This window comes from Salminus brasiliensis, chromosome 14, assembly GCF_030463535.1.
Source record: "Salminus brasiliensis chromosome 14, fSalBra1.hap2, whole genome shotgun sequence".
Classification (NCBI taxonomy): domain Eukaryota; kingdom Metazoa; phylum Chordata; class Actinopteri; order Characiformes; family Bryconidae; genus Salminus; species Salminus brasiliensis.
This window is the reverse complement of record NC_132891.1, coordinates 16,500,445-16,528,337: the sequence shown is the minus strand read 5'-3', so window position 1 is coordinate 16,528,337 and position 27,893 is coordinate 16,500,445. Positions and strand designations below refer to the sequence as shown.

Below are 27,893 nucleotides of genomic sequence, written 5' to 3'. Positions count from 1 at the left end.
CCCTTAACATTCATAGCTGGGGTGCCTTTTAATAATGCACCAAGTCTGAAGTCTGCTGAAGTGGCTGCCCACTGCTCCAGGTATGCATACTCACGGCCCCATTCACTAGTATGTGTGTGTGTGTCTTATCTGTTTATGGCCTCACTTAAGACTTTTAATAGATAAACCACCATCTTGCTTAAGAGATACTGGTGATTTCCTTCAGCAATTATCTGGCACCACTTCAAATAATAATATCTTTTTAAATACACTTGATACCATTATTCTGTATACCAATATACCTCAATCTGATCATTTAGAGGCCTCAAGATTTCACATCTTTCTACAAATTCAGGGCACAAGTCTAAGTAACATTTTTGCCCCTGGTTATGCTTAAAACGTATTTACAGTACTTCTGCTCTTATATTCTGTCTGCATCCCACATCATTTTTTGCTTTTTTATGATTTCTCGGACACTCGGACTGAAGCAGTGTCGAATGGCGTGAATTCAATATTCTGTACTATCAAATAAACTGGTAGATTTCCATGGCACTCCACTCCATTACACTTACCTCTTTGTATTTCAAGCCTGCAAACAGAAACAACCTTTTGCAGGCTGATAGTCACACATCAACTTCCTTAAAGTTCCTTAAAGAAGTAGCCTTTAATCCATTTCTATGGGTCAATAGCTGGCACTTCATAGGGATGGGAAATCTCACTCTAACCAGCTCAAGCTAACTCAAGCATCTGTTGCACTACTTTCAATCCTATGAGTAAGCCACTTCATAAGAATCTCATTAGAACATGTCATTTTAGATGCAATTGGAAAATATGTTTTTTTCAGACCTGCTTTTATTTGGCCATTTAACCCCTTAATAAAGCCTATGAAACGTGTTATTACAAACTTCTATTACCAAGAAAAAGCCCCACCAGTTTGTACAAAGGTCTCAGTGGTTTACTGAGTAATTGAGTAATGTGACTTAGTGTGTAATAAGCCTTGCTGCGTTAAAGGGTTAAGAGAAAAAAAAATTGGTTCATGCTGGTATGAATACATCCTCATGTGGTCAAGAGAGGAAATTGCAATGTGCAGAATTGTCTTCCCCCTGTCACCGCTATGCATCATGTCACAATTGCAAGAAGGTGAACACTTTAGCTTTGCTACAAAACAGATCATTTATCTTCTCTTTTGTCCATGTAGTCTCCAATACATAGATGAAACAAATGGCTACGTACCCAAATGGATGGACATCACAGTTCATAGGGTAGGCCCAAAGTCCCCTGAGGCTAGAGATAAATGATGTAAAGATATCCAAAAATGAAAACTATATATATATATATATATATATATATATATATATATATATATATATATATATCTGTGTCTGTTTGACTTAAACAAAGTGCTAAATGATTCATTATTGTGTTTAAGAGTTGATGCATCCTGAGAGAGCATAATTGGCCTTGCTCTCTACGAGTGGGTAGATGGCTGTCTCTCTCCACACATCACTCCGGTGTTATACAGATGCATCAGAGCTGGGTACCCGGCACGTTTTACCTCTGATGGTGTTGGTTGCTGGGTGATGTTGCATCTCCAGCAGTTCGAAAAGAGGTGGTGGCTGGTTGTGCGTGTGTCACAAGAGGCATGTATCTAACTAGTGGGTTGGGTAATTATCTAAATCTAAGAAATAAGAAATTACATGCAGTTCAATGTCAAAAAGAAATTTGGGGCAGATATATTTTTTATTGGAAATCCAGACATTATATCTGCGACCTTAGAAGTTCTGAATTTGCTAATGAAGCATTACACATTATGTTTACACATGACTACATAGACTAGGGTTGGATCCGAAGTCGGTGGGGAGGTATATTACATTGTTTAGCATTTACATACTGCTTAGAATAAATGCACTAATAACTGAGCATTGAACTCTCTGTAACTGAGCACTGTACTCCCTCAAGAGCTTGTACGATGGCTCTAGAGACACTATGTTCTAGATACACTTCCCCCCAGTTCTTCTCAGATTGTGCAACTTGTTGCATAATCAATGCTGGATTCATCAAGGTTCACTAGATTGAGAGCAGAGAACATCCATTTTCCACGTAATCATAGATCCTGATCCCTTCTTGTGTTGTGAGTATCAGTATTATATCTGGATATAATATCTGAACATAATAGCAATGATATAATGCAGCATGTGGCTTAAATCGTATCAAGAATCTAAAATAAAAAAATACTCTCATGTTTATTCACATTATTCATGACATGTCCCTTTTAGCTGCTCATTAAACAGCTACTTCATTACTGAAACACAGGGCAACAACTGTCCCATAGAACAGTAACTTCACCCCTCTGCAAAGTTTGTCTCAAAGCGAGGTGGTTTCCAGTTAAAGCACCAGTGCACAGGTAGCTTAGTCCTGCAGAAAAAGGCCATTAGTACAGTGGTTCAACCCCTTAAAACTCCAATTATTGCTTATTACACACTAAGGTGTATTATTCAATAACTACAGGGACTTCTGTACAAACTGGTGGGGCTATTCTTTGGTGATAGATGTTTGTAATAACACTTTCGGCCCGTCTGCGGGCCATAGACTTTCTAAGGGGTTAAGCCTCTATTGTTAATGTTTTTTTTTTGTATCTGAACAAACTGCAATTGCCCAATTGTATCTGGCATAATGCCATGCTGCTTTTACCTAGCACCATAAATAATTTCCCAAGGCATGCCTTCTATAACTAACTAGGCTAATTTGCTATAGACTATATAGTTTTTCTGTATGTATGGAGCCCCAAGGGTGACATGGTGATTATTTTCCATAAGGTGTGGCCACAAATTAAGTTTCTAGTCTATGTAGACTACAAGGTGATATGTTATTTTGTGGTCTCGGATTCCTAAATAGGACTGTGTTGTTTACACAGTGCTGGGTAGTGTTTGTTTGTGTAGCCCAACGGCTGAGTTACTGTCTTACAGAAACGACCTAGGTGATGGGTTAATTTTCAACATTATTTAACATCACCTGAGGAAGGTGCAAACAACAGAATCAAATCAGAATCTGTTAAAGAGCTTTTCTTCAGGCAGCATGGATGACAGGGACCAGTAAATAAACTTCCACAACATATAGATAGTATATCTGTTGAGTAAAATTATTCTAAACTGTATTTTTGTGTTTAAACTGTATTTATCTGTTGTTGTGCGACTGATGCTGATGTCCGCCTGCTATGAATTAGCTGTTAATTAATTAGAGCTGTCTTGGTAGGTAGCTGACATTAACCTACCAACTGAGTTACCCCTGTAACCTAGATAACCAAACAAACCTGGTTAAACTAAACATAACACCCCTACATTGAGGTGTGTGGTATGTGATGTTTGGCATATTATTTATATATATATATATATATATATATATATATATACACACATATATATATATATATATATATATATATATATATATATATATGTACAGTATATGTATAATATTTCATGCTACATGTCAGTACGCTTTTCTCATCTTCTCTGTACAGGCTGGAACAAACATGTCATCCTCTTAAATAGCTAATTCTTTTGTGTAGGATATCAGCCATGTCACTCCGTCGCTGCACACCCTTCACTGGCTTACTGTAGCTAGCTTACAATGCTAAAGTTAAAAATGGACCTTCAGAAGTCAAAACCCAGTCCATGCCTAGAGCCCTTCTAACCCTGACAAAGCTTGACTTGCCTTCCCTCCAGACACATAGAAGAAAAGCATCTAGATTTTTCTCTGCCTGGGCACCAAGGTGGTCATACAGTGACAGTGCTGCCCACTGAATCTGGCAACCCTTAGTTCAGGCTCAGCAGTTTTGAAGCTTATTAATAGCACTGTATTTGAAGTGATTATAGCAGTTCAGTTGTGGGGCAGCCATGTTTTGAGTACTTTTTTTGGAATATTTTGCTTATTAACATTATGAATGATGGAGGGATAAAGTGTTCAAATAAATTGCAGGTAAAAAGATTATAAAAAATATAATTATACAACTTTATTCAAGTTTATTCAGTATTATTGTTGGGTATTGTCTCAGAACACAGTCTTTTAAATGATTGAACACTTAGAAATACTGGTAAAATGTGGATACATGAGTTATATCTTGAGAATATCTGTAAAGGATTTTTAAAAGTGTAACATTAAGTATGTACATGTTCACAATAACATTTTAATGCTGTGGGGACATTTGTCTGGTTCCAGAGGGTCAATTAGCACCCAGCTAAAATAGTATTAACCAAACACACACCAATATCACAGTCATTACACACCAACATCTGTGCAAATATATCTTGTGTTGAGAGTTAAGAGCATGTTAAATCTGTGTTAATCAGGTAGTGCATTGCATACAACCGAAAAAGAAAAGCTAACTTATTTGTTAAAACGTTGATTTAAAAATAATCATTTAAGTCAATTTTTAACCTTTTTAAAAGTTTTTTTTTCTTTTTTTTTTTTCCCCTTAAAAGTGTATTTCTACGTGTTTGGCTGCCATTTCCCCCAGGCGTTTCATCAAACAAAGCCAAGTTACCTGAATTTGCAGACTATGAATGGCATAAAGTCACCCTATAGCAATGTGAAAGCCTAGTGGAGAACCTGTCATGACAGGAAAGCTGTGACTGGCCGTCAGCACTGTATTTGAAATCAAGTGATTACAGCAGTTCAGTTGTGGGGCAGCCATGTTTTGAGTATTGTAGAAAACTTGCTTTTTTTTTTTTTGAATATTTTGCTTGTTAAAATGATGAATGATGGAGGGACAAAGCGTTCAAATAAATTGCAAGTAAAAAGATTATAAAAAAAACTATTATTATACAACTTTATTCAAGTTTATTCAGTATTATTGTTGGGTATTGTTTCAGAACACAGTCTTTTAAATGATTCAACACTTAGAAATACTGGTAAAATGTGGATACATGAGTTATATCTTGAGAAAGCCTGGTGGAGAGCCTGTCAGGACAGGAAAGCTGTGAATGGCCGTCAAGGTTATTTCACCATACTGATTTCTGAATGCTCTCAAAGTTCAAACATTATTACTGTGTTGTTTAAATTTGAATAAAAACTTCTTTGCGTTATAATTATTATCATAATTTCTTTGCATTATTTGAGCAGTTGTTTTTGAGCAGTTGCCATTTCTGCAAATAAATGCTCTAATTAGCAATATTTTGAATAGGGATTTAGGGTTTTGAAATGGTTTATGAAATAGATTGCAAATGTTAATAACACACTGTAGTAAATCAAGAGAAACTGATAATGTATGGTTGGTCTCTTTTTAATTTTTATAATTTGTATATATATGTTATATGTATTATATATATATATATATATATTATATATTTTTATATATGTATATAATCTGTATATATTTATGAAAGTATGGATGTAAAACAAAGTAAATGATGGCTGGTTTATTAATATATGTATGAGAACTGGTTTTGGGAAAGGAGAGGTGTTATTGCTTCAGCCAATGAAATCACAGCAATGCCGTCACGGGTGTTTTTCGACGTCCAGCCGCTGTTCTTGCGCTCTGTAGTTTGTGTTCGAGCTCTTCAAGTTCTCGTGCACTTCACCACACAACATTAGCTGCTTCTGTGAGCTACAGGACGACACCCGTGTAACGAGTAGAAGTGCAGAGAGTTGTAGGTGCCGGGGCTGGATGAGCTGTGCTGCTGAGGAGGACCAACATGGCTCGAGACAATGGAGATGCGCAGCTGAAGGAGGCTTCGAGCGCCAACGAAGAGCCGAACCAGCAGCAGGTAAGCAGGTCACACCGTTAGAGGGGCGTTTAGGGGACCCCGTTTCAGACCACCGCAGTGTTCTGTTCTTGTCGACTCAACTTCCAGACTGGCAGCGTGAATCTTTTTTGTCCTTTTGTCTTTGTCCCTTTTGTCTTTTTTTGTTTGCTCTATTGTCTGCTCTAACGTTTGACAGTAGAGCAGATTTCTCCAGCAATGTCAGCCGGTCACGCTGCGCCGTTATTTGAAAAGCCAGTAATGCAGCAGTGAGACAAGCTGCGCTGACCGTGTGAAGTGGTTAGTGCCAGTCTGTGGTGGGGCCAGTAGCCTGACCACGCTGCACACATTTCCACTGAAGTAATGACTCGAAGAAGCGACCAACTTGGCATCTTCAGTAAGGTCCAGAAGTGTCTGCTTAAAACTCTTCTCACATACTGAGCTCCTAGCTTCAGTGGAATTCCTTCAAGTCTCACCAGCATACTTTAGCAGACATATTATCATTTGAAAATACTAATATTATAATTGTACTTATGTTAGAGATGAAATATCATAACAGTGGGTATTGGCATTAAGCAAATATTAGCAACAAATTCCGGATCCAGTATGATGCCAAGTAGTCTAGTCTGCTAACTGTGTAGTTATCCCAGTGGGTGAGTAGAGTTTTTAATAGCATGATCATTATAGCCTGCATTTGGATATTGGATATTCATTGAAAACACTTGACATTGGAAACATTTTACATGCAATTCCAAAAATAGTCGATTCTTCAGCACTAGGTGTTATGGTGTGAGTGGTGTAACAACTTCAAAGCTTTGAACCGGAGTGTAGAAGTACTCTCAGAGTCAGAGTAGATCGATATTCTGATGCCTGAAAAGTACATCCTTCCACACACCGATTTGGGAAATTGCCTTTTGATTGCCTTGCATATTGCCAACTCTGAAACATCTACCAACTTAAAGGAGCAGATAAGAAAAGAAAAGAATCAGGTATGTTTGAATGGTTTAACTAGCTAAAGTATTTCAGCTGTAGTTATCTTAACAAGCTTCCTTGTTGAGGTCATATAGTCCACATAATTACCATAATTACTGGTTATTCATACTATTAAGCATAATAGTGTAATATGGGCTTAATTAATATTGTATGGGTTTTTTTGTCCAGTTCTCCTTTCTTATGTCTTGATTTTTGGAGTCAGCTTTTTTTTCTATCACTTGGAATCAGACTCAACACTAAAATGTAATACATTGATACAGCCCTCCATTAAAACCTACTAGTTTTTTATAGAGAAAAAGATGTCAGTATTGGCTGAAATAAATCCAGTTTCAGTGCTGGAAAAGAAAAAGTCAAGCCCATGGAACTGATTAACAATATCTCCTATCCAGCTCTGGCTTCACATGATTCAGCCCACAGTTAGCCCTTAGATGCCACCTTTTTCACACTATGCTGTTGAAATGTGTTCTACCCTGAAAAGTTTAGGAGAACATATGCATGAAAACATCTGTGATTTACAAAGATGTTTGTTTTGTTTGCAGAAACCTTCAGGAATCCCCCTGTCGAGGAAACTATGCTACGCTGTTGGCGGGATGCCCTATCAAATGACATTAAATGCCAAGGCCTTTTTTATGCCTATCTTCCTTCTGGACGTTGTGCATGTAAGTCCAATATTGTTGTATACTTCGAAATCTGGGATAGGGACAATTTGGGGTCAAGAGTGCAGCAGAAGCTCCAACAAGTGTGTTATTAGTCAGTGTCCAGCTTTCAAACACTCAGAAGCACATATTTCTCAGAGACTCTTTACGGAAGAGCTTCATTACTGCATGATTTGAATATGTTAAACACTATATTATGGTGCAGCTGTGGGTTGTACATTTATCAGTTCGAACTGTTAACGTCATTTTTCCACACTAAGGGCTGTCTCTGGGAATTAATTTGCACCCTAGTAATTTAGGTGTCCACTTTATCGACAAGTTGTGCCTCATGACAACAGGAGATCACTTACCTCACCTTATGAGTTTACAATAAGAGTCTTTGTGGCTATATTTACTGTAAAAAAGTAGATATGGCAGTTTCAATCTACTTTTAAATGCTTAAGTAAAGTTTGTCAGATAAAAACAGCTAGTTCTACAATTTGACGTAAATTACATCACATTATATAAACATTTTGTAAAACATATATTGCAAATCAGAATGTAAACATACAGGATTGCGGTACTTCCAGGTGCATAACTCTCATTTGATCAGCTGCGTATTTTCAGTAGTGTTAAATATGAATAAAACACACTCTAATAATGTGTTGTAGGCTTTTTTTCCATGTCCCGTCATTTCTGGAGTATAGAGGTACCATTCCAGTGAAAGTTATTTTATTTATTTTTTATTTTTAACCACAGGATACCATAAAAACACTGTAGAAAATTCTCAGTCTTGCTGTGTGGGACTGTAATTCATTCGTAAGTTTTTCCCATTGTCCAGTTTCATCTCATGCAGTTTATGCATATTATGAAACACTGTGTATTGTGAAAGTCTCAGTACCAGCAACCTCTAGTTAGCAGTGTTAGAAAAAAAAGCAGTACTCTTCCGTCTCTCCAAATAATGTTGAGTTGACGCTTTTCAAACCAGATTTGGAAAAAGTGGTTATAACGATGTTTCACAATGTTCAGTCCCAATTTCATCATATCCAATAAAACACGGAATTCCGTGCTGTAAAGCGAGCTGTATTTGTCATTTTTGGAAGCTGGACTGAGATACAAACGGAAGGAACAAAATGGAACATTGCAGTGCCCCTGAATTTTGTCATTTCAAAATAGATGGTAGTTGGTGTCTTAAGGTGTTCCTGTCAGCTGTCTTAACTTCCTTTGTACTTCATAACTCTGTTGTAGAAATTGCATCTGCACTCGGTTTCTCAATGTAAGCCCAGTCATCAAAATTCTGAACAACCACAGATGAGAAAGAAAAGGATGCATAATAATTACATTTAAACTTGTTTGCAAGAACTAAATGAACCCCCCCCAGAGCATGTTAGTGTATTCGGGCTAAACATGCAACAGGAAATAGCATATCATTAAGCAAATGATTGCTAATTTAAATGGATTGCATTTGGCTTAGCTGTGTTGTGGTTCCCTGGATATATATCTGGGGGGAGAGCTCTTAGAGCGAACAGCTAAAGTCTAAATGTACATCGGATAACATCAAGGAAACAAGGACTCTTGCATAAGAAGACCTGTAATGCCCTGCGTCTGTCCTGCTGTGAATATTTGCATATATTTTCCGCAATGGAGATGTTTATGTTAATGCTTCCCTAGAAATTGAATGACGTGAGTGCCCCTAGAAATGTAGTTGTTTACCCCAAGCGTTTGATTGTATCCACAAGTTTAGGCACCCCTGGTCAAGTTACATTATTTTAACGTTTTTAAATTATTTTTTCCTTTATTTAACTAGGGTAGTATCATCTCTTTTACAAGCGAGCCCTGGCCAAGATAGCAGCACATATAAACACAGAAACTACACCCTAAAAAACAATTAGAGAATAGATAAACATACACATACATACAAATACACTTCACAAATACACAAAAAAAAAATTTTATTCAAAGAAATAAACCACTCCAATCTAAAATGTTTTTGAAGATCATTCCATGTGAGAGGTGCACTGTCTTTCCCAATTCAGACTGAACTATTGGAAAATCCAATTTTATACAGTTATTTGAACGCAATTGATAGAAAGACCTATTTGTTAATATGAATTCAGACAAATATGATGAAAGCTGACCAATGATTGCTTTATACACAAATATAACCCAGTTTATTTGATGTCACACAGAAAGTGGAACCCAATCAGTAGGTTAGTGTATATTGGGTAGTTTTGTTGCACTAAAAACATGTATGCCCAAATATGCCTCAGATCTTTGCGTACAGTGGTACATTTACAAGAGAAAAAACATTTTTTCACAATTTGAAAATGGCAAGATTTTTACAATGTGTCAAATTCTTAAATGCTACAATATAAATGCTCCAAATGTACTAAAAAAGTCTTTTACATTGAGACTCAAGGTATGTTTTTTGCACATTGTGGACATATTGTGTTGTTTCAGATGAAGCCCTTCTACGTGTCCATAATCCTTTTTCTTGGGCGGGCGTGGGATGGCGTCACTGACCCAATGGTGGGCTATGCAGTCAGCAAGAGTGGTCGCACTCGCATTGGCAAACTCATTCCCTGGTAAAATATGACACCATATACAGACCTTTCTGTATAAGAATGAAGGAACTATAATGTACATTGTTTCAGTCTTAATACTTTACGTTTACACTATATAGTTCCCTTGACTTTCTTGCCTTACACAACAACTAAACCTTTTAATTAACCTGAAGAGACAGAAACTGGAATTTGCACATTTTGTACACCACCTCAGTGGATTCAAGATTTAGGCAGTTTAGATGAGAAGTGAAGACTTTTCAGCCTTAATGGGGGGCATAACCATTTAGGAATTATAGCCATCTGTACACCCTCTGTTTTAAAAGGGCTTAAAAGTAATTGGACAAACTAACAGAATTGTAAATGTAAGGAGTATTTTAATACCTTGCTGCAAATATGAGCTTAAGACAGTCTTTGGTTGGTTTTGCAGTATGCTTTTCATATTTAATTATTCATCTGTGAACTGTACTGTGAAGCACCATCCTGTCAGTTTTGCAGCATTCACTACATCACTATCTGAGCAGAAAGTAGATCTCTACGCAGAATCAGAGATACATCCAGCTACTTCACCTTACGCTCAAAGTTCCCATTAATCATTTATTATTGAAATAATGAGGGAACAAGGCCACACCTGGCTGTAAAACTGCTTATTAGTCTTATCAGTTGTCCAGATACTTTTGAGCCAGTGATAATGGAGGGACTATGTAAGAAATAGTAAATGTAATGTATTTGTTAACTCCCTTGAATTGAAACTGGCATTTTATACTTCAATCACTTCTAATTGAACTGTTGCTGAGTAGTATATTTTTCTCTGATTTTTTCTCTCCTCTCTCAGGATTGTCTTCAGCATGCCTCTGGGAGTGATCTCCTACGTCATGGTGTGGTACAACCCTCAGGACAGTATGTCTGCTGCCTCCAGCTTCTGCTGGTACTTCCTATGGACCTGTCTTTTTGACACTTTCCTTAGTGTAAGACCTCTGTCATCATCACCCTCATAACGACAGTCCCTGCACTGTCCTCTGGGCTTACATGGGGCTTACGTGTAGTAAGAGTAAGAGGCAATAGGAGATTGCCGCACATGTAGCGTATTTACTGCTGAGTTCTATTAACGTTTTAAATAAGCCTATGGGTTGCTGGCAGGCCAAAGTGTTAGTACAAACTTCTATTACCAAAGAATAGACACTAGTTTCTTCAGAAGTCCCTGTAGTTAAGGAGTATGGAGTAATACACCTAAGTGTGTAATAAGACTAAGAGTGTTAATATGCGGTTAATATGGCCATTTGGTTCTAGAGGATGGTGTACAGCCTCTATGATCCACTTAATCTGTGTTGTATTGTGTTCCCTCTCTCTCAGTGCTACCATGTGCCCTACTCCTCCTTGAACATGTTTTTGGGAGGAAATGAGAAAGATCGAGACTCTGCTACTGGCTACAGTAAGATACATACTCAACACAAACTCATAATTCTCCTCTGCCTTTTGTTTATGTTGAGATGTTTTATTACAATCTTTGGGCTCTACTGGTCAAAGGTTTTAGAATACCCCCAAGTTTATTCTGTGGTCCACTGGCAGTGTTGCATGGCCCCGGCAATTGCTTTGTATGGCCTTTTCCTCACAGTTGAAACTAAGATTTGGTTAGTGTTATGCTGTGCCACAAGGTGGCGCTGCCAGTCACACAAGCTGTTGACTCTCAGAAACTTGTCTTCTTATGCTGCTGTGGATCTAGGTCAGCCAGACCTTTTCCTTTACTAAACCTCTTCAGTTTTCTCCATTTTTCAAGAGTCTTTTGATGGTATACTCACCACACTCTGGCTCTATTTGTATTTTCTCTAAAGGAAAAGGCTAAACATTTAAGAGTTAAAATAGTCTATCTGGGTTTCTTTGTTAATTTTCTTTTTCTAGACATGATGATAATAATCCACATATGCACTGTTGTCTAAATACTCTGGTAGAGTATTACTGCAGTCTATTCCAACACTGCTTTCCTAATTACAAATGGTTTGGAAAGTTTGGACATCTGAATTGTTTGCATACATGTTTAAAGCTTAATTTACTTCCAGTGGTACAGATAGGGCTGGACGATATGGTAAAAATACTATATCAAGATATTTATAGACTTTTTTCATGATACACAACATTTAGCATGATACATGTAATCACAGACGAAAAACATTAGTAGCTACAGATTCTTATAAACTACTTCAGAATTATAAACTACTATTCAGTACATCGTACAGCTAATCCGACCGTTAATTATATTTAAGCTGCTTAATAAAAAAATACACTCTCCTTAAACTGCGCTGAGAAGGGTGCGTACGATACACTGAACTTCATAGAATGTGCAGGTCCAGTAAGGATCTCAATTCTGCGGGCTCAGACTTTGTTGAGATGCAAAAGTAACATTTACTTGTCACTTGACATATATATTTATTGGTCACTTGTTTGGGTTCCACACTGTGTGGGATTTATTAGTTACAGTATTTTCTACTTCTAGGGCTGCACAATATATTGTTTCAGCATTGCCTCCGCAATGTACACATGTGCAGCAGTTGCATCCCAGGGTGCTGCTTGATGCAAAATTAATGGAAAATTCATATTCGTCTCATTTTCCATGACATGTCTACCAGATAATCTGCCAAAAATAATTGATTTTACTCCAATCTTGGATACATGGGGTCCATTATTAATATCATGATGCCATGACTGGCTAGATCAATGACAGGTAAACACTCGCAGGGACGGTGCGATGCAAGACTTTAATGAACCAAACAGGGGTAAACACAAGAATGCAGCAATAACACAGGGGATAATGATTAACCAAAATACAAACGTGACAAACAAACATGGGCAAAAACATGAAAGCCACCTGAGGCTGGAGGATAGCCAGGGAGCTAGGCGTGATGGGGCAAATGAACAAGGGGGGTGAGGCTAGACCAAAAAACCACTGGCAGGGACAGTAAAAGAAACAAACGACCCCCCCCCCGAAACGCTCGTCAGGCGCAACTAAAACTTCCTTGACGTGAACAGGAGCTTAGAGAGTAGTCGCCGAATCCTCAAGGCGACCACGTAGCAACCAGAGAAGCAATATGCAAATGAACTTGACGGACTCTCTCAGACGTCCTCGTGAAAACCACAACTTAGACCAAGGATATCAAGCACGAAACACCAACCCTCCAGGTTGGCTTAGCAAGTGTAGACAGCCGCCGACACTCCAGGTCGGCTTCGGAACTATAATTCTCGGCGATGGGGAGATCCCATTCACTCCCTAAATACCCCAACTGTCAGGTGAACCAAATAAAAACATACAATGAACGTAAATGAAACACACGTGAACATGGCGTGGTACATGAGAGGGTTGTCAACATAAAAGTCCATGGTGAATGACGTGAACATGAATACAGAACTAAAAGTCCGTGACATGAACATCAACATAAGAGTCCTTGAACTTGAAGCCTGTGGACCGCGGCTCGGGACCGCCCCCGGGGCAGGCACGGCGACGCGGACCTGACAGATGAGTTCTTGGATTCTGGTGAACATTCCTGTGTTTTGTAATATTACAAAATGCAGTGTCCATTTTTCCAGTTTCATGCAGCCCTGCTCTGAACATTAATATAGTTCATGAATAGGTGTATTGGGTCTTGTTATTATATTACAGCTCTAATAGAGGCTGTATGTAGAGCTGAGAGTTACTGTTAGTCAGTATGTCAGTGGCCCAGCTGTTTTTTAACAGTCAGAAAAAGAAAAGTAATTTGCTAGTCAGCCAGCTGATGTACACTTGTGCAATTCTCTGTTAGCAAACCTAGACCCCCATGCTGCTTTTTAAAAGAAGTGGACACCATGCTGGATTCAAAAATGGATCAGGATGTCCCGAGTTAGTAGTAAGTTAGTTGTTGAAGATTTGGAAGAGAAAAATGCCTGTTTACATTAGTATTAATAATAGTTGCCATAGTGAAAGTGTATAATACAGTGTTTTTATTTTTTTTACTGGGAAAACTGTGACCACACCTGTTTGAATTGTCTGCTCTTTATCAGTCAGGAACAGATGTTTTCCTGGCCCCAGCCCGTCTGTCTCTCTCTGCTTTACTAGTGTAGGAAACTGGGAAATAAGATATGGTCATTTAAGGACAGTTCTCTTTTTTCATTTGTTCTCATGTTATTCCTCATTGGGAATAGAACAAAATCCATAATATCTTTCTTCTCTATAGGAATGGGGATGGAGATGTTTGCGACACTGTTGGGAGCTGCTATTCAGGGGCAGATTGTGGGGGTCTACCATGCTAAGAAAGCAAATGCCTGCAGCCAACTAAATGACAGTGAAGCACTCACTGGGAATTACTCAGCTGCACTGGACCACAACTTCACCTCCCCTCTGTCTGACACGCTGCAGAATACAGTAAGCCAAACACACTCACATGCCTTTTTCTGGGGATTGTTCTGGTAGAGAATCTGTTAGTTGCATCGACCAATGCTGCTCCAAAACCAATTGTGAAAACGCTGATAGCATGATTTTGCATGGTTGTTGTCGAATAATGTCTGGGTTTACTCTTTAATTAACACTGTTACAGAACATCCACTTCTTTGCCTGATCAGGAGTCATTGCAACATAAAAAACCCTAGTAGTTCTAGTAAATCTTTGTTGTTAGAAAATGTGCTTTGCGTTGTTTTGCCTGTTACACTTGCCCTTGAGAAATTTCACATCAAACTATGTAAGTAACCCCTTTTAGGTTGGCATGCTCACACATGCATTATTATGTGGACAGATAGAGAAAAAAAATACCTGATAGTGTTAAAAAATACCTGGATACTTGTGGATGGGGCCTAAGATCTAAATAGTTTGCTTGGAGTCCATTGTGGAAGTTATTTGGGGTGTTTTAGCCCAGGCTGCTGTTTTTCAACTAGGCACAGTACAGAACAGCCACTCAGAACAGAGCTCATTTACATAAATGAGAGATGATCATGTTAAAGTAACATATACAAACATTCAACGTCAACCTCAGAGGAATGGTTTTTAAATAAAGCACATGGGCCCTTTCAGTTGAGCACCTTACAGTAGACTATCATGCTCAAACTACTCAAGTAGGCCTGCAACGGCAATTACATTATCAACATCTCATACAATAAGTGGATATGACCTTTTTACTGACCTCCATATTATCCATTGTCAGCTCTCCATCGGAGACAACATCTATCCTGTAGGAAAAGAGAGTGTAGAGCATTTAATGACATTTGTATGCGCACACTTGTACCTTGGATTGCAAAGAAAGATAAACTGAAACTGCCTTGTGATGCTTGTATGTCGTATGCCTAACCTTGCGCACGGCTGAAGAATTGCAGGATTTTTTTCTCTTTTTCTGATCCACAAAAACATTAGCAGATCCGTGGTCTGTTCTGAAGGTCCTCTGATATCCAGTTTAGGTTGCTCTACTGTTATCAATCAATATCAATACCCATCAATACCAACATGCCATCTTTACCAGTAATGCATCTATCTCTTTAAAGTTAAAGTTCTTGCATTCGACAGAAAAAGCTGTTTTATTTGAAGTATTTTCCACTCAGAAGTCAATTAAACAAACTGTCACAGTTTTTTTTTATTCTGTCAAGCTTTGTCATGTTGCTCCACCATCAGCAGCCGGAGCCCAAGAGAGCACAATTGGCCATGCCCTCCCTGGGTGGGTCAATCATCACTGGCCAATGAAAAAATGTAAATGGTAAATTGACATGCGAAGGCAAAAATGTCTTTAACTTTGACGGTGTAACGATTCTTGTTCTACACAGTGTACACAGCAGCTACAGCTACCATGGAGAAAACTAAAAACTGACAGAAATGGAGATACATGTCAGAAATGTCAAAAGTGCAGACTTGAATGTGATACTAAATATAAATCATTTGAAAATGTACTTTTGTAATAATTAGTTTAAAAGTTTACCCCATTTTTAACCCACTCTGGAAGGCCAGTCACCCAAATCAAACTGCCACTGATGCAGCATCACTAGGTAGCCAGCACATTTAGAATAAAGCGCAGCTCCCCAGTTTCAATACAACAGACTAACAGACACCTGTGCTGTCCAACATCAGACTAATTAGGATGTGGGGAGGACGTGCCATGAACCCACCTCTGAGAGAGCAAGGCCAATTGTGGTCTTTCTGACTCCGGCAAGCAGACCCTTCCATAATTTTTTTTAAATTTTGTTTTGCTCCTGAGGTACAGTGTATGAGGCCTTTTTGCCAGTGTTGTTTTCGTCTTGCAGCTGCATGTGAAAGTTTGTCATCTTCTCTCTGTTACACCAGCTTGTGCCTGACTGTGTTTAAAGAGGAAATATGTGTCATATCTGAGTTTCGATACGGCTTTGTGTGTCCTTGCTCTGGTTTTGCATGTACTTTGCATGCATCTCATGAGAATCTCAGTAAAAACAGAGCCATAATAACATGATGTGTAATGACTGTCTGTGTTCTTATTCTGCAGAGGAGAGCATATTTGATTTCTGCCTTGGTGATAGGAGCTCTCTATTTCCTTTGCTGTGTTGTGCTCTTCCTTGGCGTGAAAGAGCAGTTGGGTAAATATGAACGTCTTTCTTTAAATATCTGAAACATCTGCAGCAGTGTGAGGTTATCATATGGCTAGCGTAATCTAAAATAGTTGACTATTCGGGGCATGTTTGTTGTCTGATGTTTGCTTCTTTAGTTTTATACTGGAACTGTGAGACTAAAAAGCTATACAGCTAACAGATAATATAATCTCATACGCTTCCACTAAGCATTACTCAACCTGCATTTCTAAATCATTACACACACATACCAACATATCACAAAAACACAAAAACAAAAACAGAAAAACTTTTCTGTAGGTTTGCCCCACCCATTCACACTGAAGTTCCAACTGAAGTTCAAACAGATTGTGATGAGTAGATACCTGGGTCAGAGCATCTCTAAAATCTCTGGCAGGTCTTGTGGGTTGTTCCAGGTATGCAGTGGTTAGTACCAAAAGTGCAAAGCGAAGTGGCAGAGATGAAGCATGTGGCTCCCCTGTCAGGTGCATTCTCACAGAATAGCTAATTCTGCAAAAACTGGCTGTGTATGATTTGTATGAAATGTATGAAATGAGCCCTTTAAGTCTGCACCTGTACGCCTCTTATTACAGTGTTGGAAAGCACTGGATAAAACAACCCTCACAGACCTGAATTTTACCATGGTTGCAAGAACTTGTCATTCACTTTTGATATATTTTACTCGATTGAACAGAAGAAAAGTACACTGGGAGGGTTTTAAGATGAGTACTATAAGCTGGCACTTTCGCACACATTCAGATTTAAAGCGTGGATATCTTGACAGCGGTCTGTATTTTAGAACTGGATGAATTACTGATAAAATCTCTGTATGTCTTTGTGTGCCTTCGTCACCAGCTCCACTGAGTAAGCTGGACCGCATACAAGTGTCGTACCTGACTGGCATGAAGATGATTTTGAAACACACCCCGTATCTGTGGCTCGTGTTTGGATTCTTCTTCTCTTCGGTTGCATTTCAGGTCAGACACTCTCAACATACACTGTATGTCCAGATGTTTGTGGACACCCCTTCTAAGGAATGCACGCTGGAGCAGATATAAACATAAACCTGTTGGCACCATGCCTAATGCCTGGCATGGGCTAGGGGGGTAAAAAGTCAGTGGAACTGTGTTCTCTGGAATTATCCATCTGATACCTCTAGGATGAATTGTGGAGTTTGGGATGAGGTAGGGTGGTGATCATGTAACATCCTGACCTCAGGATCTCATCAGCTCTTGTCGCTGAATGTAATCAAATCCTTACAGCAGAGCTCTAAAATGTAATACAAAGACTTCTCTACACAGCAGGGACAGTTACTCCAATGAAAGCAGGATAAACTATTTTTAATACCCTTGACTTCATAAAAAACAATGAATAAGCAGGTGTGCCAATATTTTCGTCCATATAGCGTACATGCATTTTGCTATTATAAGGACATTTATAGACAGTTTTTGGGACAAAGACATTTTTATTTGCCTCTACAAGCCACAGATTGTACAAAAAATGCACATTTTACACATTTAGCTCAGCTGTCTGTTGCACTACCGCTGTGGTCTAGAGATTGCGGGTTCCCGAGCCATGCAACCTTGCCATCAGTGGCCGGAGTCGGAGAGAGCAAAATTGGCTGTGCTCTCTCTGGATGAGTAGATGCGCTCTCTTCCCTCATCAGTCTAAATGCATTGCTGACCAGCACAGGTATCTATCATCTGACTTTGCGTGTATTAGAGGAGGCTTGTGCTATGCCTCACCCTCATAGTGTCTGGAGCATCGCTAGTGCTAGGAAGAGCTATGTACGGGTGGGTTCATTGGCACTAACAAATTGGGAAAAACTACAGTAAATACAGCTTATGCTGTCAGCATGAGGACTATAGTAGTGACAGCCACTATTAGGCTGACAAATAACAATAAAACAGTAAGTGGCATCAACCAGATCTAGGCCTACCAAAATCAGCTGTTTGGAACATTATTCATAAGAAGGAAAGAACTGGTGATCTTAGTAAGCATGGCCTCCAACCAGGCCTCCACGGCTGATGACAGAAGAGTTTTCACAGTAATGAAGAAGAATCACCAAACACCTGTCTGTCAGGTCAGAAACACTCTTCAGGAGGCAGGGGAGGTAAGGATTTGTCAGTGACTACTGTCAGCAGAAGAACTGTCATGAACAGAAACACAGAGGTTACTCTGCAAGATGGAAATCACTAGTCAGCCACAACAACAGGATGGCCAGGTTGCAGTTTGGTAGAAAGAACTTGCTATTGCTCTGTTGCAAGGCAATCTTGGTCTGATCTGTCCACAAGACATCTAGTGGTTTGCATCAGTTTTTCTCTTAATTATGATTCAAAATATTCTTGTATCATCTGTGCAGGCCTACCGCTCGCACTACTACTGACACAAGCTACGACTCCTAGCATGTGCTTCCTCTTAGTCACACGAAGCCAGCCAACCACATTTCAACCATCGCTCCCAATCTCCGTTAACTCTCTGGGAGTGATGGAGGAGAGGGAGGGCCACCTTACATACCCAGTGAGAGCGAGGCCAATTATACTTTCGGACTCCCAGCCACGGCAGTCTCCTGATAATGGTGTCAGTGCCTAAAAGGCTGCACCAATTGAGAGACTTCTGACCGGTGTCTCTACTGTTTTACTGCGATTTGTCAGCCTTAAAATGGTGTCCTTGACTTTTTCTTTGGCACAACTGTGGTCCTGATGCTGACAAACAGCAAAAGCCAACTCCAAGGTCAGACTCCAAGGATGAATCTAGACTCCCTAGAATGTTAACACATGTCAAGCCCACTGTCCCAAATGTTGTGGTGCCTTGAAATTAAGTGGAGGTGGGTATACACACAGTAAATATTCCTTTGTCCCAAACATTATGGAGACCAAAGTGTCCTTAGCAATAATTCTATAATTCTACATTTCAGCTGTCTCAGGGAAACCTTGCTCTCTTCTGTACGCATGCAGCCGGAATGGGGGCATACTTTCAGCACCTTGTGCTCATATTACTGGTGAGTGGTCTTCTCCGAGCATGTAGGTTTAACATGATATGGTTTGCAGGGATAATTAGGGTTTTTGCATTATGAATTATTAAATTATTTGTTGTATGCACATTATTTAATCAAATTCATTTTCTTTTGCTGTGTAGTTTGCAGCTACTCTGTCTATCCTTCTATGGCAGATGGTACTGGTCAGACTGGGCAAGAAGACCACAATCTTCATCGGCCTTTCAGTGAGCTTCACTGCACTTCAAGCGCACACTAAGAGAGATGTTTTTATTAAAAATTTAATGCAGTCAGAAGCTTGAATTGTGAGATAAGTGGTCCTCATGACCAAGATTTAAAGCAAGAATCAGTTTTGTGTTCTTTCATTTTTTTGCAGATCTATATTCCTGCACTCATCATTATAGCCACTGTGAAGGGCAGTTTTCCTGTCTTTGCCCTGTCTGGCATTTTAGCGGGCACCAGTCTAGCAACCCTTTTTTTACTACCCTGGTGAGTGAGACCTCAGCCCTTTAGCTAAACTGCTGATGCTGAAAAATATTAATAAAGCTTGTTTTGATTCAGTGTTAAAAAGAAGACATCTGCTATTTACTCCACACAGCAGCCTCATGTGATGTGAAGAGACACCAATTGGTTAGCTGCTACTTGTTCTCTTTTTTTATCGTTTTATAGTGTTTCTCACTTCTGTTTGCAGGTCAATGCTGCCAGATGTGGTGGACGACTTTAAGGTGAAGAACCCATCATTCACAGACCTGGAGCCCATGTTCTACTCCTGCTATGTCTTCTGCAACAAGTTTGGAGGAGGACTTGCAAACGGATTCTCCACTCTAGCGCTTCAGTAAGAACGTCATTCCATCAGACCAACTTCTTGTGGCTGTGGCTGCTGGCCTGAGTTAAGCCTGATACTATATGTGGTTCTGATGAAACCTACATCAGTATGATTCAGTGTTAGTGGAGAAAAAAAACCCAAGAATTTGATCAAATCAACCTTATTGATCCTCCTACCAAAAATCTACCTGAAGAGCACCACTGTGAACAATTCTAACTTGATAAGTTTCACCAGAACACTTAGTGAGCATTTCAAACCGACCACTCTGAGTGACTTTAAGCATTAGAAACATTTGAAAAATCTATGAAATTCCCATCCAAGGTTTAGCTTTAATGTAGATCAGGGGTGAGTACTTTGTAAATTAGTTCTTAAGAACATTTGTTAATTAACAAGTGTTGTCCTAAATACCTGCTAAACTGAAGTACCAATGGAAATTGAGCACTTGCAGATTCTCGAGGAACCTGACCTACTTGTTATTCACAAAGTGCTCCTTTAGGTAGGTTTTGCCTGCAGTTCATAATATCTGTTGTGTGAGAAATTAATGAGAAATTAAATACTTTTTATTTTATTTATGTTGCAATGGGTGCAACCTAAAGTAGCTGAATGTGTCCATTATCTACATATAATGTAATAATAATAATAATAATAATAATAATAATAATACAATTAAAATAGCATTTTAATTATTTGTGCCATTTTAGGTGATTAATAAGGTTACATATGTGTCTATAGGAGTATTTTACTTGGTTAAGTTTCGGTTCGTGAAGCTTTTTGGGAAACCCTCGCAGAACTGACTCCTCCTTTCCTCACATCCTTCCTTTGTTCATTATTCGCCAAGGTCCGGACGCTTCTGGAAAACTCATATCCCAACCAGAAGTAGAGAATGACATGCTTTGAATTGCTGGAGATTCGATGTCTCAAAATACAGGTGTAAGCAAGTCAATACTGAGGTGATGGCAACCTCCTCAGGCGGAGAGGTGGAACACCAGAGCCATTTGTGTCACATTAAAAGAGAAACTGTTTTCATTTCTACAGTGAATGAATGCAGACATCGATAGAAACCTACAGTGAGTCCAAGAAGTATTTGATCCCTTGCTGATTTTCTTTGTTTGCCCACTAATAAAGACACTATCCTTCTGCACTTTTAATGGTAGATATATTCTAACATGGAGAGACAGAATATCAAGACAAAAATCCAGAATATAATTTTAAAGAATATATTTTAATTAATTTGTATTTCAATGAGGAAAATAAGTATTTGATCCCTCTTGCCAAACACACTCAATACTTAGTGGCAAAGCCTTTGTTTGCAAGCACAGCGGTGAGACGTTTGTTGTAGTTAACCACAAGTTTAGCACACACACCAGGGGGAATTTTGGCCCACTCTTCTTTGCAGATCCTCTCTAAATCATGAAGGTTGGTGGGCTGTCGCTTGGCAACTCTGACCTTCAGCTCCCTCCATAGATTTTCGATCGGATTGAGGTCTGGCGACTGGCTGGGCCACTCCATGACCTTAATGTGATTTTTCTTGAGCCAATCCTTTGTTGCCTTTGCTGTATGTTTAGGGTCGTTATCATGTTGGAAGACCCAACCACGGCCCATTTTCAGATCCCTGGCAGAGGGGAGGAGGTTGTCCCTCAGGATTGTGCGGTACATGGCTCCATCCATCTTCCCAGTGATGCGGTGAAGTAGCCCTGTACCCTTGGCAGAGAAACACCCCCAAAACATTATGCTTCCACCTCCATGCTTGACGGTGGGCACAGTGTTCTTGGGGTCATAGGCAGCATTTTTCTTCCTCCACACATGGCGGGTGGAGTTGAGGCCAAAAAGTTCAATTTTGGTCTCGTCTGACCACAAAACCTTCTCCCAATAACTTGGTTCATCTTTCAAATGATCATTGGCATACTTGAGGCGCGCCTCCACATGTGCTCTCTTCAGCAGGGGTACCTTTCGGGCACTGCAGGATGTGAATCCATTGTTGCGCAAAGTGTTGCCAATTGTTTCCTTGCAAACTGTGGTCCCAGCTGCCTTCAGGTCATTTGCTAACTCCTGCCGAGTGGTTGCAGGACGATTTCTGACTGTTCTCAGCATCATTGCCACCCCACGAGGCGAAATCTTCTTTGGAGCACCGGGCCGAGGTCTGTTGATTGTCATGTTATACTCTTTAAACTTTCTGATAATTGCACCAATAGTTGTTACTTTCACATCCAACACCTTACTAATCTTTTTGTAGCCCATTCCAGCTTTGTGAAGGTCAACAATTCTGACTCTGAGGTCCTGTGACAGCTCTTTGGTTTTACCCATGTTGGAGACTTGAAATCTGTGTGATCTGTCTGATTCTGTGGACAGGTGTTTTTCACACAAGTGATTAGTGAGAACAGGTGGCTTCAGGTCAGGTAACAAGTTGATTGGGAGTGTCTAACTGGTCTGTAAAAGCCAGAACTGCTAATGAATACTAAGGGATCAAATACTTATTTCACTCCATGAAATACAAATCAATTAATATATATTCCTTAGATTTATTTTCTGGATTTTCTTTTTAATATTCTGTCTCTCCATGTAAGAATACATCTACCATTAAAAGTATAGAATGATCATGTCTTTATTAGTGGGCCAACGAAGAAAATCAGCAAGGGATCAAATACTTCTTGGACTCACTGTATAAGAATTAAGGGTGTTTAACTATTCTAAAAATATCCAGTCTCACTGTGTGCCTGTATAAAGCCTGTGTATGTGTGTTCCTGTCCTACACATTCATTGGCCCTGCTTTTTCCAGCATCAAATACAGGTTCAAATATACTACAGTACTGGCCAAAGACAATATTTGGAATCACTTGGAATCAATTCTTAAAAGGAAACCTCAGAGTCAAATGCAAAAGTACTTCAGTATCAATCGCCCATCCCTCTAGTTTGGAGCTGATAGATCTCCAGTTTAAGACTTGGTCATCACTGCTCTAACACATGTACAATAATGCACTTGTAATGCTCAGCTTTGCAGGCTACCAGCCTGGAGCGTGTAGGCACGACCCCAGAGTGATCACCACACTGAGGGTGCTCATCGCCCCTGCTCCCATCGCCCTCCTGCTGATTGGCCTGGTGCTGTTCTTCTTCTACCCCATCAATGAACAGCGGCGCCAGCAGATCCAGACTGAACTGAAGAAAGCAGTGTAAGTGAGGCATTATGGTTGATGTCTGATCGAATCGTTGAATGATAATGAATACTAAGAGAGGAGCTAAAGCATTCCAGATTCACGATGAGTTCTCTATGTCCAGCATCTGCTGGGAGCATTTTTTTATGTTTATAACTGGCATCTAAATGGTGCATCAAACAGAACTGCTTAGCTCATGATGTGACTATAGGTTGTCCCTTTCATCCCCTGTTGTACAGAGCCAAAGGAGAAACACTGCAGGAAGTTTATCTGTGAAGAATTCTCACCGAATCGGAATGGACATTGTATTAACTGTGAACATTTATTGTTACATTGACATTTTGAGAAAAATAATGGACATAAACTTTTTATCTGTAAGAATTATTTTATTCTATTAATACGGTTGTTGTAGCAAATACATTTTTATGCTTGTTCCAAATGTGCACATATTCAAAGCTGATTGCTACTTTGAGACAAAACACTTTTATAATACATTTATTAAATTTTTTTTAGAAAAACCCTGTATTCTCTAAAGCATTCAATGTCAGAAGCACCCTCTGATGATCTGTATTACTCAGTGTGTTCTTTGCTCTAGAACTTCCTCTCTACACCTTATTCATTATAAATCACAGTACAGCGCAACTGCCTTCAGATAAGCTGTAAGAGGCCAATGTACCACTGTTTGCTCAGCTTGACAATGCACCAGCTCTAGTCAGTGGGCTGTTAGGCTTGAAGGAAAAGTATGAAGTTTAGTAGAAGTGCAATTTTTAAAGCGTCACTCTCGCTGTCCAACACTGTTAAAAGTATAAGATCCTTGAGGAACTTTTAAAGGTTCTTCAGATTGAAATTGTGGAGGAACCTCTTAAGGTGCCTCCAAGAAAAGGTTTTTAGATGAAAAGGTTCAGTGAAGGTTCCTCAAAGCATCTTCAGGGGTCTTGTGCAGTCCCTACCTTTAGAGCTGTTCTGGTGGAAGGAGGGAACTTACACTTACAGGAACTTACACTTAATTAGGCAGTGTATATATACAGTATAAGCTCCACATGTGCTCTGACATGGGTTCATTCATCAGAAATGATTTATTTCAAGCCACCTTCACATACAGGCCAGTTGTAGCAGAGCTCTTAACTGGTGCACCTTCACTTCAGATTCAACCCCTGAACTTTGTAGCCCCATCAGCATGACTGTTGGTATCTCTGAGTCTTCTCATAGAAGTACCTTTCTTTTCTGATGCCACGTTATTGGACATTATTTTGTAGCCGCTGCCTATTGTAACTCTTACATCTACGCCAGCAGATCAGTTTCAGGTGAAAAATCATTCATCGGGAAGATGTGAGTGCATTTTATGGCAGCAGAAGTGCCGGTTTTGTGCCATTGATCCCTCTTCTTTAATATCCATATAGTTTAATAAAGGACAGAATGTAGAGAAAATATTGTGTGTATGCATATCAAAACCAGTATCCACTTTAACCTTGTCAAAGTTTGATGATAAAGGAGTTTAGATGAAACAGACAGCAGTATCTAGGCTATTCCTTTTAGCATTTGTCAAGATTCAAGAAACATGACCCCCAGCGGTTGAAGGTAAACACACACTTTATATATATATATATATATATATATATATATATATATATATATATATATGTGTGTGTCAATGTAAAAAGAGAGAAAACGAATAAGTATAGTATATATATATATATATATATATATATATACTATATATTTTGTACTTATTTGTTTTCTCTCTTTTTACATTGACATTTACTTTAATATATATATATACTAAAGTAAAAAAAACACTAAGTAAAGAAAGTTAGAGTACAGTACAGTATGGACACGTGCAAGTTGTTTGAAAAACAGCACCAACCTGACACATTTAGCTTATTGATTTTAAATTTATAAACCTATAAACAATTAGAATACGGATCATGACAATTAGCTGCTGTGAAAATAGTCAAGTGTATTTGCTGACCAATAATTACTTGTAATGATCTCGCTTGAGTTTATCAGTCACTACCTGTGTTAGTTCGCTACAGCTGAGCAGTATTCCATATATTTCTCTGAAGGAGGTCTCACCCAAACATCGCTTTACTCTTCTCTCTTAAGTGCTAAAAATTCGGCTCAGTGCATTATAGTGCAGCTGCACCTGTAGCATTGCTATTTCTGCATTTTCAGTTTGGGAAAAAAAGCACTTTCAACGTTTGCTCTAGTTTGCTTTGCATGTTTGTTGTCGTGGCATTTTTGGGCAGCTCAGCCTGTTTTTTTTTTGTTTTTTTCCTAAAGCAATACAGAGTCCTGAATGGCTTCCTCCAGATGTGTTTTAGCTGAAAAGATAGACATGTGGGTGGACTATCCAATTCCTCCCTTGATCCATACAGATGATTAGACTAAAGAACTTAACAGCTATTGGATTTGCCTTCTGTGCTGCACAGTGTTGCCAACTATACGACTTTGTCGCTATATTTAGCGACTTTTGAGACTCCTCTAGCAACATAAAAAAAAGGCGAATAGCAACAAAACTAGCATCTTTTTCTGGTGCAATTGTAGACTTTTCTGAGCTGAACACACATGTTCTTCAGTTACTGTCCTCAGCAGCGGTGCTAACACAGGTAGTGACTGATAAACTCAAGCGAGATCATTACAAGGAATTATTGGTCAGCAAATACACTTACAATACAGTGATTTATTGTTAGTGTTGAGGTGAGTGAGTGAGACTGTGTAAGTTAAATACAGTGGTTTATTGTTAGTGTTGAGGTGAGTGAGTGAGACTGTGTTAGTTAAATACAGTGGTTTATTGTTAGTGTTGAGGTGAGTGAGTGAGACTGTGTAAGTTAAATACAGTGGTTTATTGTTAGTGTTGAGGTGAGTGAGTGAGACTGTGTAAGTTAAATACAGTGGTTTATTGTTAGTGTTGAGGTGAGTGAGTGAGACTGTGTAAGTTAAATACAGTGGTTTATTGTTAGTGTTGAGGTGAGTGAGTGAGACTGTGTAAGTTAAATACATTATTGGTTTATTGTTACTGTATTTAACTTACACAGTCTCACTCACTCACTCACTCACAATAAACTAAAAAAAGAAAGAAATCACTCTGCAAAAGTGTCTCTTTTAAGGTCACTTTGCCAGTCCCAGGCCCAGATAAAGGTGGGGGGTTGAGTGTAGAGTAGCAGTTCCTCCCCACATAACAGTATTTAATGATTAAATTTTATATGCTTACATTTCAAGTGTAACAATACAGGACAAAATTGATTTATATAATTTATGTAAAAATAATTTATGTAATGTGGGTCTAGACAAAGAATTAAAGTCATGAAGTTATTTTGAGAAGTGACGGCATATTTAGCTAAAAGGCACAAAAAAGGATCAACAGGAGTAGTTCATTTATTCGGAGTTAATTTGTAGTTCTAACATATTTAGACAATTATGCAAATTTGGACGAGTATGCAAAATAGACGATTACGTCATGTAACGACTTCTAGCTACTTTTAGGACAGCCAATAGCCACTTTCCCACTGAGGAGTTGGGACGTTGGAATATTTCAGTCTTTTTAATTAACGTTTTTATAATGACAGTCAGACACGACCATGAACGTAAATCAGGGATGTCTTATGCAACAAAAAAAAAGTAAAAAAAGTTATATAAATGATGTATTTGCTAAGATGATGCATTTTCTCTGTGAGGTTCCCTGTATTATCTTAGCGCTAGCTAGTGGTTTGTTGGTATGTGATGTAAAGTGTAGCTTAAACATGAACGATTCAGGCTCGTAACTTTTATTTATTGTATTTTCAGTTTTACAGTCAGTTAAAGTTAAAATCTGAACCAAGCCTGTCTCAGTACTACTGGAGCTGGTTAGCCTGTTAGCGCTCTGTTGAGCTGTCAGACTAATCTCGAGGCTACAGAGATTGTAAAATGGAAAAACAACTAATGATGAGTTCACTTAAAACGTAAGTAATTTAGGTCACTGATTTTAATCACAATAAATATGACTGATTTTTTTGTACGCAGCTGCAGACAGTTCACACATGGTTGCAAATTTGACAGATGTCTTTCCGGGACGCTACGTTTTCAGATCCAGAACCAGACAAAGACTTGAAGAACTGCACACGCACCTTTTCAGACCTTCAGACGTTTTTGCTGTTAATTAGACAACAGAAAATTGAGAGAAGGGTTTGTATTACATTGCTAATTTGCACACACATCTCCCCAACATCATATTTATTCACAAACTACGAAAGGATCCACTGTAAAATCTTATAAACTATATAGCCTTCGAGCCTCCACGGCACAGGGGACGCTGGATAAAAAAAAAAAAAATCAAATATATTTTTACTTTACTTTTAACCATTACTTTTATTATTTACATAATTGAATTAATTTGTTATTCTTTTTACAATAAAATATTACAGTACAAAATATAAAAATGTCACTAGGATATGAATGCAAGTGAGTGTGTGTGTGTTGTGGCTAATTGCCAGCC

General features: G+C 38.9%; 1 protein-coding gene across 1 annotated transcript; it reads left to right on the top strand.

The window, feature by feature from the left end:
* The first annotated feature begins 5,547 nt into the window (after positions 1 to 5,547).
* LOC140577362 (sodium-dependent lysophosphatidylcholine symporter 1-like) lies at positions 5,548 to 23,940 on the top strand. Its single transcript, XM_072697301.1, has 14 exons — positions 5,548 to 5,744; positions 7,253 to 7,372; positions 9,809 to 9,933; positions 10,745 to 10,877; positions 11,263 to 11,341; positions 14,112 to 14,299; positions 16,371 to 16,461; positions 17,308 to 17,429; positions 19,370 to 19,453; positions 19,591 to 19,674; positions 19,824 to 19,936; positions 20,139 to 20,282; positions 23,264 to 23,440; positions 23,662 to 23,940. The coding sequence occupies exons 1-14, from the start codon at positions 5,673 to 5,675 to the stop codon at positions 23,696 to 23,698; spliced, it is 1,569 nt and encodes a 522-aa protein (XP_072553402.1). The 5' UTR covers positions 5,548 to 5,672; the 3' UTR covers positions 23,699 to 23,940.
* Positions 23,941 to 27,893: the final 3,953 nt, after the last annotated feature.

Excerpts from the sequence above, each read along its gene's own strand:
- LOC140577362 (XM_072697301.1), top strand. The coding sequence starts at position 5,673 with ATGGCTCGAGACAATGGAGATGCGCAGCTGAAGGAGGCTTCGAGCGCC. Across the intron at positions 14,300-16,370 it reads CTGACACGCTGCAGAATACA|AGGAGAGCATATTTGATTTC; the intron begins GTAAGCCAAACA and ends CTTATTCTGCAG. Across the intron at positions 19,937-20,138 it reads ACCCTTTTTTTACTACCCTG|GTCAATGCTGCCAGATGTGG; the intron begins GTGAGTGAGACC and ends TTCTGTTTGCAG.